Source organism: Stegostoma tigrinum, chromosome 22, assembly GCF_030684315.1.
Source record: "Stegostoma tigrinum isolate sSteTig4 chromosome 22, sSteTig4.hap1, whole genome shotgun sequence".
In the NCBI taxonomy this organism is placed as follows: Eukaryota; Metazoa; Chordata; class Chondrichthyes; order Orectolobiformes; family Stegostomatidae; genus Stegostoma; species Stegostoma tigrinum.
In genome coordinates, this window is record NC_081375.1 from 16,386,910 (window position 1) to 16,406,240 (window position 19,331).

The following is a 19,331-nucleotide window of genomic DNA, read 5'->3' on the forward strand; positions in this document are numbered from 1 at the left end:
TCTGACTCACTTGCACAATGGTTGGTGCACTGCCTTAATTAGTGAAGCATCTAGAAATGTTCAGCACACAAGTAGAGAACTTAAACTACATACTCTAAACTAAAGGCAAACAGAAGAGTTTGGGAGTTTGGAAAATCGTAAGAACGTGTTTATGTATTTCAAACTGTATAGCTTTACCATAACACTACACTTTTGGATGCATTTTATTCCAAATAAAATTCTGAAGGATAATATTTTATATCTGGAAGATCATTGGAAAACTAAAACTAATGTGAAACTATTCAGCAAAATGTCTACACACATTGTTCAAATCTGGTCTTATCCCACTCATCCGTTTGTGTGATTCTGACAAGTGAATTCTAATATACTTCTGTGGAGTCAGGAGAAGGCAGCTACTCATATGCTTGGCCACTCAAAAGAAAATATTTATTTCTTTGCATACAGTCATTAGTAATTATGCTTACCGCAATGCCTGCACCAGGTTTAAGTCTGTGAATTCATGAAGCTCCACAAATGCATGAAGAACTCTGATATTAAATTCATCCCTGCATGAGAACAGAATGCAACATTTTGTTAGAAAATGAGACCTGGCAGTTGTTCCATTTATTTCATAATCAATTAGTCACGTAGAATAATCTAGCTCAAAAGGATGCCATATGGTCCAAAACACTGAGCTGGCTCATTGAAAGAGTTATTCAATTAGTTTCAATCCCTTTTCGCCAAGCTTTGCAAATTTTCAATCATCAAGAAAAGGGTCACAGCTCCAAGCTAAGACTTTTTTTAAAGCCACTTGGATTAAAATACAATTATATAAAATCACCACATATTTTATGTTGTGATCTTCAATGTAGAATACATTGCCACATTTCAACATTTGGTCAATATTACAGCTTTATTACAGTCTATAGGCATGATTTTAATGAACAAAACCCTTTGCCAGGAACACTAGCATTCCATTAAAAGGAATGTAGCCAAGTCAATTCAGATAAATTTCAGCTGAATTTGGCAAAGCTTGAGAACCTCAAGACCAAGGTCACAATCTTGGTGCAACCTTAACACAAGGATCACAACCAGGGTTGAAAGCATGGTATGAAATGGGACCACCGCTTGTCCATTAATGACTTTTAAGTAGCAATCATTTTATGATGTTATTTGCAAAAAACTGGTGAAATATGGAGCAGCTTGTGCTTTTGAGAGAAGAGACGATCAGCCAGTTGCTGCAATTATCGTTGGAGCCTAGGGTAGTTTTATATGGAGAAACAAGCATCCAGAAATCCCTGTGGGCCAAGGGATAACAATCCTCTTCATCCTAACAGTAAAACTAAAATCCTGAGCTTTTTCTAGATAGCTTACAGCACCCCTTCAAAGCATCGTTAGTTAGGTCAGTTGAAAGCTGATTTTAAAAAAAGGTGCAATATATAGTTCACCCATTTGTACCTCAATTTCATTTGGGGATTCTATACAACTTACAGCATTCCATTCTGTATATTACAAGTGAACAATAGGGGAAACACATCAGGTGACCATCACAGGCTCTTCGTCAAGGTAATGACAGCTGGCAAAATAATATGAATGTGTTGGTTCAGTATCTTTTCACTGTCATCAACTGAGTAGGATCCTTAAAATTAAGCTTTCAGAGTCTGTGCTGTTATGAAAGCATATCGCCCTTTACCCCCTATTCCCTGCCTGTTCATTTGTCTGTCCATATGCCTCTTGCATGTTGCTATCATATCTGTGTTCCAGGTACTTACCACCGCCTGCATAGAAAACTTACCTTACTCATCTCCTTTAAACATTTTCTCTGACATCTCAAACCATGAATTTGGCATTTCCACTGTGGGAGAAAGACTCTGACTATCTACCCTATCCACGACTTTCAAAACTTTACATACTTCTATCAGGTCATCCCTTAGCCTTGGACGCTCTTGTGAAAACAACCCAAAGTTTACCCAACCTCTCCTTTTGGTTAATACACTCCAATCCAGGAAACATTCCGGTAAACCTCTTTTGCGCACACACTCTGAAGTCTTCACAATCTTTCCACAGTGTGCGCAGTTCTGGTCACCATGTTACTCCAAACGTGGCCTGACTAAAGTTTTACACAGCTGCAACTTGACTTGCCAACTTTTATACTCAACATCCCACTGACGAAGGCAAGCATACCATATGTCTTTTTTTTAACCATCTTAACCACTAATGTTGCCACTTTCCGGAAGCTACGGACATGTACATCAAGGTCCTTCTGTATATCAATTCTAGTAAGGGTCCTGCGATTTACTGTATACTTTCCTCTTACATTTGACCTCCAAAATTGCATCACCTCACTTGTCTGGATAAATTTGATCTGTTATTTCTCCATCCAGCTTCCCAACTGATCTATTCTTTGACAACTTTCCTCATTATTCACAACTCCGTCAATTTTCATTTTGTATGAAAACTTACTAAGTCAGACAGCCTACACTTTCATCCAAATCATTTAAGTTGCAGACAGCAGAGGTTCCAGCACTGAAGCTTGTGGAACGCCACTGGTTACAGACTGCCAGTCAGAAAAATCCCCTTTCAACTATCCTCTGTCTTCCATGATCACGCCAACCTTGTGTCCACTTTACCATCTCACTGTTGATCCCATGTGACTTAATCATCTGAACCAGCCTACATGAGGAATCTTATCAAATGATTTAGTAAAGCCCATGTACACCACCTCTATAGCCCTACTGTCATCAAAGCTCTTTGTCATTTCCTCAAAAATCTCAATCTAATTTGTGAGGCAAGACCTCCCCCGCACAAAGCCATGCTGACTATCCCTCGTAAGTCTATTCTTTTCGAAATGCAAGTAAATCCTGATCCAAAGAATCTTCAAAAATAATCTTCCTACCACTCCTGTAAGGCTCACCCAGCTATAATTTCCTGCACTGTCTCTGTTGTCTTTCTTAAACAAAGGAACATCAACTACTTTCCAGTCTTCCGGGACTTTACCTGTGGCTAAAGAGGATGCAAAGTTCTTTGTCAAGGCCCCAGCAGTTTCTTCCCTTGCCTCCCTCAGTATCCTGAGATAGATCCCATCAGGCCCTGGGGACCTTTCTACCTTAAAGTTTTTCGAGACAACCAACACCATCACCACCTCCTCCTTAATAATGACACGGCCTACTGTGTCAACAAACCCCTTCCTGATCTTACCGTCATCCATATTCTTCTCCTCAGTGGATACTGATGAGAAGTACTTATTCAGGACCTCACCCATTTTCTCTGGCTCCACACATAAATTCCCTCCTTTATCCTTGTGTGGGCCTACTGTTTCCCTATCTACCTTATTGCTCTTAGCCATCTAGGACTACTTGCCAAAGACATTTCATGGCCTCTTTTCATCCTCTTAATTCCTTACTTCCTTTATATTCCTCAATAACCTTGTGATTCCAGTTTCATAAACCTTATAATATGTTGCCTTTTTCTTTTTGACTAACCTTTCAATTTCTCTTCTCATGCAGGGTTTCCAAATCTTACCATTCTTATTTTTCACTCTCACAGGAACATACTGGTCCTGAAATCTAGTCAACTGGCCTTTAAAAGACTCCCACGTATCAGATGTGGATTCATCCTTAAATATCCACCCCTAATCTAATTTCTCTCGTTTCTGCCTAATACCGTTGTAATTAGCTTTCCCCAAATTTAGCATTTTCACCAAAGGGCCAGTCTGATCCTTATCCATCTTAAAACTTATGAAATTATGATCACTGTTCCAAAGAGAACTGAAACTTCAATCACCTGGCCAGGGTCCTTCCCTGGTTGCATTAGAACGGTAAAACATGAAGACAGAATCCATATGAGGAATTTTGGAGGCAAAAATAAAACTCATCACAATAAATTGGATGCAGAATAGGAATCTCCTGAGACAGTTGAGCAGATGCTAACTTCTAAGCCTCTTAGTTTGAAGGATTTTGGATAAACTAATAGGTTGCTGCTCTAATTGAAACTTTGAGTCATTCAGTCATACAGCACGAATACAGACCCTTGGGTCCAACTCATCCATGGCGACCAAGTTTTCTAAACTAAACTAGCCCCACTTGCCTTCATTTGGCCCATATTCCTCTAAAACCCTTCCTATTTATATGCCTGTTCAAATGCCTTTCAAATGTTGTAATTGTACTTGCACCTATCATTTCCTCTGATAGTTCATTCCACGTACAAACCAACCCTGTGTGATAACATTGCCCTTCAGATCACTTTTAAATCTTTCTCCTCTCACCTTAAAAATATGCCCCTTAGGTTTGAACTCCTCCACTCAAGGAAAAAGATTCTTTGCTATTCACCTTATCTATGCTTCTCATGATTTCACAAACTTCAATAAGTTAATATCTTGTTGCAGCTCTATAAAACTTTGGTTAGACCGCACTTGGAATACTGCGTCCAGTTCTGGGCGCCCTATTATAGGAAAGATGTGGATGCTTTGGAGAGGGTTCAGAGGAGGTTTACCAGGATGCTGCCTGGACTGGAGGGCTTATCTTATGAAGAGAGGTTGACTGAGCTCGGTCTCTTTTCATTGGAGAAAAGGAGGAGGAGAGGCGACCTAATTGAGGTATACAAGATAATGAGAGGCATAGATAGAGTTGATAGCCAGAGACTATTTCCCAGGGCAGAAATGGCTAGCACGAGGGGTCATAGTTTTAAGCTGGTTGGTGGAAAGTATAGAGGGGATGTCAGAGGCAGGTTCTTTACGCAGAGAGTTGTGAGAGCATGGAATGCGTTGCCAGCAGCAGTTGTGGAAGCAAGGTCATTGGGGTCATTTAAGAGACTGCTAGACATGTATATGGTCACAGAAATTTGAGGGTGCATACATGAGGATCAATGGTCGGCACAACATTGTGGGCTGAAGGGCCTGTTCTGTGCTGTACTGTTCTATGTTCTATGTTAATAAGACCAGCCCTCCCCCCGACTTCCTACATTCCAGTGGAAAGAAGTACAGTCTATCCATAGACAGACAGATAAGGATGGTTCTGAAGTTAAAGCGAGCAGGTTAATTAGAAAAAAACAGGAAAGAATAAATTAGAAAACAAGGTAACTCTGAAGAATTAAACTGCATTTATTTCAATGCAAGGGGTTTTACTGGTAGGGCAGAAGAAGTCAGGGCATGTTTGGGAACAGAAAGTTGGGACATCCTATCTATTACAGAAACATAGTTGAGGCAGAGACATTTTGGGAAGGATAGAAAGGGAGGCAAGAAAGGAGGGAGAGTAGAGTATCTGACCAGGGTAAACATTACTGCTGAACTTAAAGAGAATATTTCCAAGGGATCATTCAATGAAGCTATATGGGTGGAACTCAGAAATAAGTACTACAGGCCCCTCAACAGTCAGCAGAAAACTGAGGAGCAAATATGTAGAGAGATCGCAGGTATCTGTAAACATAACAGGGTTGCAATAATAGGGGATTTTAACTTACCAAACATGGACTGGGACAACCACAGTGTTAAGAGTTTGAATGGTGAGGAATTTGTCAAAAACATTCAAGAAAATTTTCTTTATCAATATAAATATACACCTACCAGAAAACAAGCAAAACATGACCTTTTCTCGGGAAGTAAGGCAGGGAAAGTGACTGAACTGTTAGTAGGCGAACACTTAGGGACCAGTTATCATAAGAATATTAAATATAAAATACTTATGGAAAAGGATAGGCCTTGTATAGGAGTTAACGTTCTTAACTGGAGCAAAGCAAATTTTGACAGTACGAGACAGGAACTTTCAAAGGTTGATTAGGGTCATCTGTTCGCAGATAAAAGGATGACTGGCAAGTGGGAGGCTTTCAAAAGTGAGATAACAAGAGTTCAGAGGCATGATAATTCTGTTAGAGTGAAGGTTAACACTGGTAAGAATAAGGAACAATGGATGAATAAAGATGTTGAGACTCTGGTCAAAACAGAAAAATAATCCGCAATTTGAAAGACTGGTCACCTACTTTAGTTAGAATCTCTTTATTCTAATACTATGTCCTCTGGTCCTAGATTCTTGGCATTTACCCTATAAAGCCCCCTAAGAATCCTACATATTTCAATGAGATCACTTCTCATTCTTCTAATTGCCAAAGAGTAGAGTCCCAACCTGTTTAACATTTGCTCATAAGACACTGCTGACATATCAGGGGTCACCCTAGTGAAACTTCACTGAACTGCTTCCAACGAAATAATATTTTTCCTTAAATAAGGGACCAGAAACTGCTCAGAGTACTCCAGATGAGATTTAACCAGCACCTTGTACAGTTATAGTGTGGCTTCCCCATTCCTCAAAACCCCTTGAAATAAGGGTCAACATTCCACTTGTACTCCCAAATTTCTTAACCTGCAGATTTGTGTTTCTTGTACAAGTACCTCCAATACGCTTTGTTTTGCAACTTTTCTACATCTAAGTAACACTGTTTATTCGCTCTCCCTTCCAAAATGAACTTCACGTTATACTCAATTTATGAACTTTTTGCTCATTTATTTAACCTTTTAATAATATCCAACCCTAAACTGTTGGCATCCCTCTTGCAGCTTGCCTTTCATCTATTTGTGTCATCTGCAAATTTGGCTACAGTATATTCATTTTCTTCCTCCAGATCTTTAATATACATTGTGGTCTCAGCAATGATCCGTGAGAAACCCCACCATTTACAGGTCACCAACCTGATAAAGAACCCCTTATGTCCACTTGCTGTTTTCTGCCACTGGCCAATTCGCTATCCATGCCAATGTATCACTTCCAACACTATAGGCTCTTTTACTAGTGGAGGAGAAATTTCTTCTCACGGAGGGTTGAGTGTCCTGGGAGCTGTCCAAGGGGCAGAATCCTTGGGTATGATTAAGGTTGAGAAAGATAAATTCTTGATCAATTGGTGAATCAAGGGGTTATGGGGAAAGGGCAGGAAAGTGGATGCCAGAAACTTTGAATCAGCTGTGATCCTATTAGAACAGCAGGCAAATGGCTACTCCTTTTCCTAATCCTTACGGTCTTACTCTCCTGTCATGCTACACTTCTCTCACAGGAAGAAACAAGTTATATGTGCCCTCTGCTACTGATTTTTCTCTCCCAACGTCACTGCCCCCTCACACAGGTCGCTTTTCTCTTGAATAGCTATATGGGTGGAACTCACTGTCTCACGTTCAAAATGCCCCCACTCCTCTCTCTCGTGCTCTTTATGAATCTGACGTTCCTGTGTGCTCTCTCACCGTGCAGGTTCCACTTCTGTCTTGCTCAGCCTGGAAAGGCTTGAGCGACTGAATGATATGGTTCCAGCGCGTCAGGGACCTGGGTTCAATTCCAGACTTGAGTGACTGTCTGTGAGGAGTTTGTATATTCTCGCCACGTCTGCGTGGATTTCCTCTGGGTGCTCCAGTTTCCTCCCACAGTCCAAAGACGTGCAGGTTAAGTGGACTGGTCATGTTAAATTGCCCCGTGGTGTCTGCGGAAGAGCAAGCTGGGTGGATTAGCCCTGGTTATTTCAAGGCTACAGGAATAAAGTGGGGAGAGAGAGAGATAATGGGAACTGCAGATGCTGGAGATTCCAAGATAATAAAATGTGAGGCTGGATGAACACAGCAGGCCAAGCAGCATCTCAGGAGCACAAAAGCTGACGTTTCGGGCCTAGACCCTTCATCAGAGAGGGGGATGGGTGGAGGGAACTGGAATAAATAGGGAGAGAGGGGGAGGCGGACCGAAGATGGAGAGTAAAGAAGATAGGTGGAGAGGAGAGTATAGGTGGGGAGGTAGGGAGGGGATAGGTCAGTCCAGGGAAGACGGACAGGTCAAGGAGGTGGGATGAGGTTAGTAGGTAGCTGGGGGTGCGGCTTGGGGTGGGAGGAAGGGATGGGTGAGAGGAAGAACCGGTTAGGGAGGCAGAGACAGGTTGGACTGGTTTTGGGATGCAGTGGGTGGGGGGGGAAGAGCTGGGCTGGTTGTGTGGTGCAATGGGGGGAGGGGATGAACTGGGCTGGTTTAGGGATGCAGTGGGGGAAGGGGAGATTTTGAAACTGGTGAAGTCCACATTGATACCATATGGCTGCAGGGTTCCCAGGCGGAATATGAGTTGCTGTTCCTGCAACCTTCGGGTGGCATCATTGTGGCAGTGCAGGAGGCCCATGATGGACATGTCATCAAGAGAATGGGAGGGGGAGTGGAAATGGTTTGCGACTGGGAGGTGCAGTTGTTTGTTGCGAACTGAGCGGAGGTGTTCTGCAAAGCGGTCCCCAAGCCTCCGCTTGGTTTCCCCAATGTAGAGGAAGCCGCACCGGGTACAGTGGATGCAGTATACCACATTGGCAGATGTGCAGGTGAACCTCTGCTTAATGTGGAATGTCATCTTGGGGCCTGGGATGGGGGTGAGGGAGGAGGTGTGGGGACAAGTGTAGCATTTCCTGCGGTTGCAGGGGAAGGTGCCGGGTGTGGTGGGGTTGGAGGGCAGTGTGGAGCGAACAAGGGAGTCACGGAGAGAGTGGTCTCTCCGGAAAGCAGACAGGGGTGGGGATGGAAAAATGTCTTGGGTGGTGGGGTCGGATTGTAAATGGCGGAAGTGTCGGAGGATAATGCGTTGTATCCGGAGGTTGGTAGGGTGGTGTGTGAGAACGAGGGGGATCCTCTTGGGGCGGTTGTGGCGGGGGCGGGGTGTGAGGGATGTGTCGCGGGAAATGCGGGAGACGCCTCCTCCTCCCACCCACCCTCCTAGAATACACCTCCTCCCACCCACCCTCCTGCAAAAATTCCATCCCCTATTCCCAATTCCTCCGCCTCCGCCACATCTGCTCCCACGATAAGACATTCCACTCCCGCACATCCCAGATGTCCAAGTTCTTTAAGGACCGCAACTTCCCCCCCACGGTGATTGAGAACGCCCTTGACCGCGTCTCCCGCATTTCCCGCGACACATCCCTCACACCCCGCCCCCGCCACAACCGCCCCAAGAGGATCCCCCTCGTTCTCACACACCACCCTACCAACCTCCGGATACAACGCATTATCCTCCGACACTTCCGCCATTTACAATCCGACCCCACCACCCAAGACATTTTTCCATCCCCACCCCTGTCTGCTTTCCGGAGAGACCACTCTCTCCGTGACTCCCTTGTTCGCTCCACACTGCCCTCCAACCCCACCACACCCGGCAGCTTCCCCTGCAACCGCAGGAAATGCTACACTTGTCCCCACACCTCCTCCCTCACCCCCATCCCAGGCCCCAAGATGACATTCCACATTAAGCAGAGGTTCACCTGCACATCTGCCAATGTGGTATACTGCATCCACTGTACCCGGTGCGGCTTCCTCTACATTGGGGAAACCAAGCGGAGGCTTGGGGACCGCTTTGCAGAACACCTCCGCTCAGTTCGCAACAAACAACTGCACCTCCCAGTCGCAAACCATTTCCACTCCCCCTCCCATTCTCTTGATGACATGTCCATCATGGGCCTCCTGCACTGCCACAATGATGCCACCCGAAGGTTGCAGGAACAGCAACTCATATTCCGCCTGGGAACCCTGCAGCCATATGGTATCAATGTGGACTTCACCAGTTTCAAAATCTCCCCTTCCCCCACTGCATCCCTAAACCAGCCCAGTTCATCCCCTCCCCCCACTGCACCACACAACCAGCCCAGCTCTTCCCCCCCCACCCACTGCATCCCAAAACCAGTCCAACCTGTCTCTGCCTCCCTAACCGGTTCTTCCTCTCACCCATCCCTTCCTCCCACCCCAAGCCGCACCCCCAGCTACCTACTAACCTCATCCCACCTCCTTGACCTGTCCGTCTTCCCTGGACTGACCTATCCCCTCCCTACCTCCCCACCTATACTCTCCTCTCCACCTATCTTCTTTACTCTCCATCTTCGGTCCGCCTCCCCCTCTCTCCCTATTTATTCCAGTTCCCTCCCCCCATCCCCCTCTCTGATGAAGGGTCTAGGCCCGAAACGTCAGCTTTTGTGCTCCTGAGATGCTGCTTGGCCTGCTGTGTTCATCCAGCCTCACATTTTATTATCTTGGAATAAAGTGGGGACTGGGTCTGGGTGGGATGCTCTTCGGAGCGTCAGTGTGGACTTGATGAGCCAAATAGCCTCTCTCTGCATTGTAGAGATTCTATGGCTCTATGAGATGATACTCTTGCTACTCCACACCGTTGATTTGAGTTAGGGCCGGGACCTTTTATGTCGGGATTTTCTGGGCTTATTAGCTTTGAGCTGCCATTTGCTCAAATGTTTTACAAAGTGGTGACGACAGAATACAGCACTGATCAAGCACTGGTGTTAGTCTTATTTTTCTTGGTATTCTCTTCTTCTGTGGAGTATCAACTGCTCACAATCAAAAAATAAACTAAAAATGAATATTACCTCTCTCCCAGGTAATCCCCAATTGCTGTCTTATTTAGTCCCTCTCCTTTGTACAGAAATTGTGCAATATCTTCTCTGGTGTTCTTTAGAAGTTCATTCTCAATCAGAAACTGAATCCCCTGTAACAAAAAAAATCTTATTTCTAATTCAAATGAATAACTTTAAAACAATAAATTTCAGAGCCTCCATTTTACATTACTCCAATACTTCAAATATTACAACAAAAAAGAAACTTAAGAAGTTAGTAAGATTCCAATTAGAATCTCCAGCATATGTAATTACTTTAGATATCGTGACTTTAATATTCTCTACCTGGCCATTCTTGTACATTTGGAAGTGTTTGTCAAGACTTGGTGAAATTCTGCAGTGCATCTGGTAGATGATACACACTGCTGCAACTGAGCATTGGAGGTGGAGGACATTAATGCTTGCAGATGTGATGTTAATCAAACAGGCTGGTTTGTCCTGAACAGTTTCAAACTTCTTGAATGTTGTAGCTAAGTAGTCGTAAACAGTGCTTAACATTGTGCAACTATCAACAAGCATTCCCACTTCTGACCTCATGATAGTGGGAAACTCATTGATGAAGCAGCTGAACATGACTAGACATAGGTTACTCCCTTCAGGAACTCCTTTAGTGACATTCTGAAGCTGAAATGACTGACCTCCAACAGCCACAACCATCTGCCTACGTGCTAGGTAGGACTCCAATCTGAGGGAGTTTTCCCCCAGATTCCAATTAACTTCAGTTTCACTTGAGCCCCTCAATGCCACACTCAGTTAAATGTGGTCCTGATGCTTGATGCCTTAATGTGAGCAGTAAACACACTCACTTCACTTCTGGAATTCAACTCTTATATCCATGCTTAAACCAAGGTTGAAGCCAAGAGCAAACTGACCCTTCTGGGACCCAATCTGGGCATCGGACAGCATGTTGTTACATAGCAAACTTCTTTTTTATAGTACTGTTAATAATGACTTCTATCACTTTACTGATGATCAAGAGTAGACTCATCATGGTAATTGGCCATGTTAGTTTTGTCTTTCTGCTATTTCTGTGTTTTCCAGACGGCTGAAAGTTTGGTGCTTTTAAACTTAAAAGAGAATAAAGAACTACATCTTTTTAGATCAAATTACAACATAGGCCAGCTAACACTTTTCATTAGAACGGTAAATAATGATTGTTGCTTACTTTTTCCACAATGTAGAAGAAACAGAAAACACAAAACCATATCCACCTGATAAATGTCAATCTTTTGCTGTTGGCACCAAATCAAATATTAGTGTAAAATTCAGAAGCTTTTGAGATTTGGTTTGGCGATACATGTTAACAAAAATCTTCATGCAAAATTAAAAAGCGCACGTGTTCGTTCAGGCTGTATTACCCATTTTCAAGCCATTAACTTAATGGCTGGACAAATTACACACGGGTTGTTCAGGCTGAATGGCATTGTTTCAATTAGTACTTCCCTATCTTCATGCTTAAATGGAGGCTAAGTGACTTTCCACAGCAGACAGTAACATCAGAAGGCAAGCAAGCACTGGCTTGCTACCCTGCTCTTATTACACAGTGGCTATGAAAATGGCTACAGCTAAAGTACAACAAGTATTTTACAAAACTAGAAAAGTTGTGAAATGAGAAACAAACTCAAAAATATTGAGAAAACAGAAATAAATTGGTTTCGCACCTTTTTAGGGTCCATATTGAACTTTTTCCGGCCCATTGCCACTTGTTTATTCCGTTGCATATTTTTTCTGCAAAATAAAGTAAATAACATGGTAATTGTAAATGGCATTCTCAAAAAACATATCGTTCTTATGAATACAAATTGTGCACAGTTACTTCAAAAGAATCGCTAATAATTTTTTGTTTTGAGCAGCAGCACTCCAATTTCTCACAAAATTATACAGGGCCTTAATGCTGGAGTTTGTGGACAACTGTGGTTTCCTGTTTAAAGAAGGTGAAAAGAAGCCTTGGAATGAAGCAACAAAGATTCATTAGACTCTCCCTAGGAAGGGAGATTTTTCATATGTGGAGGACTGGATGCACTGAGATTATATCCTAAATTTAGAAGAATAATGGATTATCTCATTTTGAAACGTCAAATTTTTATATGATTTGACGGAATCGATACCAGATTTTTCCATTACCTGGGAAGATTAGGAGAAATTTCATCATTCCAAAGGTTGTATAGGTTTTGGAATTCTCTACATACGGGGCACAAATGTTTCATCGTTGAACGCAGTGATCAACAGATTTTTAGATACTAAGGGAATTAATGGACATGAGGATAATTTGGGAGATAGAAATGAAGGAGACGATCAACTAAGGCACAGCCTTAGGGCCGAATAGCAACTCCCAGTGTTAATACCTATGTTTCTTTAATGTGTTTATTAAGTACTTAAACTATACACCTATCTTTAATGTGCATATCCAAATGTCATAACAATGTGCAAAAGGAATATTCAGTACTGTAGTTAACACATAAAGATTGCCTATTACACTATTATAATAATCATCCAACAATTTATATAGCACAATTAATGTAAGGTAGTGTCCCATAGCACTTCACAGAAGCTTTACAGTACAAAAAATGACACCAACCTAAATATGGAGACATTAAGTTGGATAATCGAGAGCTTCGTCAAAGAGGTACATTTTCAAGAGTATCTTAAAGGAGGAAAGTGAGGTGGAGAGGTATAAAGAGGGTTTGTCAGAGATGGGGCCAAGGACACAATAGGCACAATAACAATTTGTGACAAAACAATTTTTTTTTGATATTGGAGATTGCTGTCGAGAATATATCAGGCATTGAGCATGCAAGGTTTGCGGTAGGCCCATAGTGAGGACAGATCAGTCATCAGCTGTGGCAGTGCTTGATGCTTGGCAGGGTATCTTCTGTGGTGGAGTTTGGTGACCAGAATAGGGCTGTGTCCTTTGTGTAGTATAAGGCTGAGTTTGGGGCAGACTGGTGGCAAGGCTCAGTAAAGTCTGCTTGAAGGACTGAAATCTTGAACATTTTATTTCTTTATTTTTCTAAAATATTCCTAAGATATTGGGCCTGGATATCCAAGATGATGTGAAGGACTATAATGCTGAACATTTAACTTCTTTATTTTTCTAAATTATTCCTAAGATAGCACCGTAGGTGGCGACTTTGTAAACTTTTCACTGCACTTGTGAGTTCCAGTGACAATAGACCCGACCCTAAACTGGGATTCACAAGGGGCCACAATGAGAGGAGCGCAGATATCTTGGCACAATTTGGGTTAGACAGATGCTGCATTTTGCTGATTGAATAGTGAAATGATCAAATCCTGGCATTCTTATTCCAGGGGTAACAAACAGAACAATCCCACACTTAGCATGCCTTGAGATTTTTGCAATCAATAGACTCGAGAGGCCAGGATACCATCTGGGACTTCCTAGGTTGTGCAGATGAACATTACACAAGGTATTTATGGTGATAAATGATTAGTGAAATCCAATGATTCGGTTTAAAACAATTCTTATTTACATATGAAGACTTCTTCAAAAAAAAAATCCGCTATGTCTGCCCAAATAAAATGAATTGACATTTATGAAGAAAATTCTGAGTTTTAAGCAAATATTTGTGAATATCCATAATGGATACTGAAGGGTGCAAGAAGTAACACTGAAGCCTCCACAAGCTGTGTTGTTGTTCTGATACAGTCACTAGACTCGACATGTGATAATGGGAACTGCAGATGCTGGAGAATCCAAGATAACCGGATAATCAGATGAAGGGTCTAGGCCTGAAACGTCAGCTTTTGTGCTCCTGAGATGCTGCTTGGCCTGCTGTGTTCATCCAGCTTCACCCTTTGTCATACTAGACTCAACATGTTAACTCTGCTTTCTCCCCACAGATGGTGCCAGACCGGCTGAGGTTTTTTAGTAATTTTTTTTGTTTACTATACAGTGCCTCTGCAGTGTATTTTTCCGTACAATAGGCTATAACAGAATTAGGTTTAATCAAGAAGCCTCTTCCCTCCGTATTGATGGCATTCTCTAGCAAAACTACTACCTTAACTGTATATAGGCTACATCTACAAACCTTACCATTGCTGCGTTGTTTTACTGCTGCATAAGCTTAAATAAATTGTTACACCATTTCCAGTACTGCTCTACTTTGATTCTAACATGCTTTGGGGGATTTTATTACATTAAACAAGAAGCATCTATAAGAAATCTATAACATACATGAAATGTTTCAAAACATTTCAGAGGAGCATTGCCAAAAAGAAAATGACTCCCAGCCACATAAGGAGATAGTAATTCAGATGACCTAAAGTTTGGTCAAAGAGCTGAGTTTTAAGGCGTGTCTTCAAAGATAACAGATAGGATGATTTAGGGAATATATCCAGAGCTGAAGGTCTAGATGGCTGCAAGGGTTGGCTGATTGTTTGAGTATTCTTCCAACAGGGTATTTTCAACTGATGTTGCAATGGTTGTTATCTTCTGTAACATAAGAAACTGGGTGTGGCTATTGTGGTACTGAAGAATCAATAAGACTTTTATTACCTCTAACTATTATATATAAACATTACATTCCTCAGGTACATACATATCTGAGCTAATATTAAGCTTTTTCTTCTTTATTCATTCATGGGATGAGTGCATCGCTGGATAGGTAGCATTTATTGCTACCCCTAATTGCCCAAAGAGTCAAACACACTGATGTGGATCTAGAGTCAGATGTAGGCCAGACCAGGTAAAGATGGCAGTTTCCTTCCCTAAAAGACATTGGTAAAACCAGATGGGTTTTTTTCCAACAAACGACAATAGATTCACGTTCATCATTTGGCTCTTAATTCCAGATTTTCTAAATTCACTTTCTACCATATGCCATAGCAGTATTCGAACCCAGGTCCCCAGAATATTGCTTGGGTCTCTGGGCGAACAGTAGTTAATACTACCAGGCCATTGCTTCACCTAATACATCATAATAAACCATCATGCTTCAGGTAATCTAAGGGGTAAGAAAGTGTAAGAAATTGCTACACACTCCAGTCACAAGCTTTGATGCAATTATGATGGCATGAGCATGTCTCTTGAAGGTTTACTGAGCATGCTCAGCATGAGACATGACACTACAGCTGCTAATGATGGAGCAACGGAAGTCAGGAAGTCATGGGTTTGCAAGAAGCCAGTGAACTAAGCGTATTAAGTCTAAAATCTGACTGTAAATGCTGAGTAACATTTCTATTCTTGTGGATATCTTTTCCTGGTAAAGTTATAGGAAGGGTCATCTTCCAAACTGAATTTTAAGGCTCAAGATACTGCATGTTGTTTACAGCAAATTTATTACAGATGGCATGAATCTAGCTTAACTTATCAACCTTTTCCATATTCTTGGGTATACTCTTATTCAAACTCAGTAAGATATAGCCTAGATGCATGAAATTCCTGGCAATAAGCACGTTAACCAGATTTTACATCTGTGAAAACCCGGAGACAGTTTGAATAGAACAATATTAAATTTATCACAAAGATTGATACCCCATTATTCTAAGCTACAATTCTCTTACGACAGGTAAAAATGTTTTTCATATTTACAAAAAAAACTTCAGTTTTTTTTCCACTAGTTCAATGTTCCATGTAGACATCATAGAAAATACTTCCATTTGAAGAGTAATCGCTGATGAAAGCTTTTGTTTTAAAGATTGCCACAAAATTGACCTGTCTTTGAATTCCAATCTTTAAACAATTGATACAAAGTTACAATACACAAGTTCAAAACCAATTTGTAACATCCACAAATAGGTTGGTAAATGTCTGGGAAATAGGAAGCTGCAGATATAGCTGTAGGCTGATCATTAATGAGTACATGAACTTCCCACATGATCTTTGGAAAAAAAACTTAATGAAAATTTTGATTGTGAATAATATCAAAGCAGATTGTTTAGAGATTCAAATCAGTGAAAGCTCTCATGAATATATTCCAAAAAGCCACATGCGAATTTTGAAACTGCTAATCTGGTAACAACAGTAGTTGTACTATTCCTACGTAACAAAGGAACTTTTATTTCAATGCAGATGTTGATCCCTGCACAAAGTCACCTTAGGAAATACAGCAAATCGAAAAATGAAAGCTACATCATGCTTTAAAATATATTTCAAAAAAAGACTCATCCCAGAAACATAATTCTCTCACACACAAAGTCGTCAACGAATTGAAATCAAATCTTTTTAACAACAAAAAACACTGCTTCTAGAGAACAAAAGAAGTTTTTAAAAATACTGAATAATAACTTGTAACCAATTTAACGCTGCATGGTGATACACAATATAATGTTTTGGCGGACGCAGGATATAAATCAACCAAATGTGAATAAAGCTGATACTTGCCACTTATTTGTACATGCCTCATGGCAGGGGAATGCGTGGGGTAGGGATACAATCATAAAATCTCTTCCTGCACAAAATATATCAAGGAGAACTTGTTCCATTTTTTAAATGTATACCTCAGCCACTACATTGGCTGTTGACAGCATAAAGTTTTGATGAATAAGTGGGACAATAACGCAGAAAATAAGGTTAAAATGAAGCATAATTATAATTGCTGCAATGGGAGGAAAATTATCCTGTTGCCATTTCACGGTATCCCTTTCAGATTATAGCACACAGCATAGTTGGTAGGAGGCAACTATCAGCCTCTAACGGCCAATTTTCAGCCAATTTTATTCACTAGCCTGGATATCAAGAAATGACTAAAAACACTGGATAACGTAAAGGCTATGGCCCTGACAATATTCCACCAATAACATTGAAGATTTTTGCTTCGGTGCAGCTACATCATAGCCATTTACTCAACAATGTGTTAAATTACCTGGGTATGGCCTATAAACCAAAGGATAAATCCAACCAAGCCAATTCCCACCCCATTAGTTTATTCTCAATCATCAGTAAGTGATGGATGAAGTTGGCAATTCTACTATCAAGCAACATTTGCAAGGGAATTAACCTTCCCATTGACAGTTTTCAGTTTGTGTTCAATCAAGGTCACTCAGACTCTGAACTCATTTCAGCTCCAGTCCAACATGGTCAAAGGAAGCAAACTCCAGAGGTGGTGAGAATGACTGCTCTGGACATTAAAGCATTTCCCAGAGTGTGACATCAAGGAACCCTAGGAAAACTAGAGTCAATAAAAATTACACAAATTTCATGACTGGTTGGAGTCTTATCTAGCACAAAGGAAAATAATTTTGATTGTTTGAGGCCAATCACTTAATGCCAAGGACATAATAGTTGGAGTATCTCAGGTATTTTATAATCAAACTGTTCAGACGTGTTACTGCAGATCTCTGGAGCAGATGGAACTGGAACCCAGTCCTCCTGGCTCAGAGGTAGGGACACTACCATTGCACTTCAAGAGCCCCGTACCTTAGGGTACTGTCCCAGGCACAATCACCTTCAACTGTTTCATCAATGACTTTACTTCCCTCATCAGGTCGGGTGTGGGGGCATTTGCTGGTGATTGAACAATGTTCAGCATCATGTGCAAGTCCTCAGATACCAAAGCAGTTCATACTGAAGTGCAATGGACAATATTCAGGCATAGGTTGATGAGCAGATGTGTAGAACACTCGTGCCAGGCAGTGACTACCTCCAATGAGAAAATCCAATCTTCTTCCTTTGATATTCAATGACATTACCATCTCTGAATCTCCCACTATCAATATCCTGAGGGTTACCAATGACTATACACTGAACTTGACCAGGCATGACTGTGTGTGATGGAATACTCTCCACTTGGATAAGTGCAGCTCCAGCAATAACCAAGCGGCTAAGTAGTCCACTTAATTGGCCCTGTTGTAAGCTTTTGTTAGAAAATTTCCACAATGTTTGATCTGTCTCTAAATTTCAATCTTTAGACAATTGATATAAAGTTACAATACATTGAAGCTCAAATCATCAAAAGCAACTCCTAACGTCCACAATAGGTTTGTAAATATCATGAAATGGTGAGTGAGGCAGAGGGTGACATGCCATTGTCTCCCTCAGCATTTTATCAGCAACAAGAAAGTTGAAAAATGGTCCGGCATTTAGTGGCTAAGTTATTTAAGTGGCCAAATAAGTACCACTTTCAGTCATTGTTTGCATTGTACCAGCGGTGGGTGGACCCTAATCCAAACCCTTTTTTACTCCCTCTGGGCCTGAAGGGATCTCCAGACAAGGGCTGCCGTATGTCAATGCCCCCTCTCACCAACATCTCTCCTCCCCACCACTCCACTGGAAATTACTTGACTGATCCTGTTACCCCAAGCCCACTCACTGGTAAGAAGAATAGATTTCTTCCACCATCTCCTCTTAGCTGGTAGTGTTTCACAAGTGACCACTGCACTTATCGGTGCCCCAAAGATCAAGTCTGTTGGCTTTTCAATGGCTGGGAGCTCTTTTTATCTTTATCTTTTATTCATTAATAGGATGAGGGCGTCGCTGGCTACGCCAGCATTTATTGCACATCCCTAATTAACCAGAGGGCAGTTGAGAGTCAACCACATTGCTGGTGTGCTCCAATTTATGAAAGGTGTGTGAGAGCCCCAATGGCATTTGATTAATTGATGAACAACAGAGAATGCAGCCAGGGGTTCAACAAGCAAAGTGGGTTTGCTCAACTTTTCTGGCCCAGTTTTGGGCTTTCACTAGAGACACAAAACTCCACGCACTTTGTACATTACATGTAATATCTGGTGATAGTGTAGAATAAATAGCAGCAAACCTTAACCTTTAGAAACCTAGGATATTCTGTGCATAAATCTTTGAAGATAAAGTGGTAAGGCAGGTTGAAAAAATGGTTTGCAAGGAAATTAGATTCCTGGGTTTTAGAAACAGAGGCTTAGGGTACAAAAGCAAGTAAGTTACTCCTCATAAAACAGCTCATCTTGAATACTGGTTCTAATTCTAAGCACTGTACTTTACAATCGACATGAAGGCATTGTGAGTTGCTGAAAAACATGACAA

The 19,331-nt window shown here is 41.6% G+C and overlaps 1 protein-coding gene across 5 annotated transcripts in view; it reads right to left on the reverse strand.

The window, feature by feature from the left end:
• The window catches only part of cyth1b (cytohesin 1b), a 227,477-nt gene that overhangs the window by 35,734 nt on the left and 172,412 nt on the right, over nucleotides 1-19,331 (reverse strand). For all 5 annotated transcript variants that reach the window (XM_048555045.2, XM_048555042.2, XM_048555044.2 and 2 more), the window contains exons 4-6: nucleotides 12,034-12,100; nucleotides 10,346-10,464; nucleotides 465-545 (exon numbers count right to left, since the gene is read on the reverse strand). In XM_048555045.2, the coding sequence (XP_048411002.1) occupies nucleotides 465-545; nucleotides 10,346-10,464; nucleotides 12,034-12,100 (267 nt within the window). The remainder of the gene's footprint in view (nucleotides 1-464; nucleotides 546-10,345; nucleotides 10,465-12,033; nucleotides 12,101-19,331) is intronic.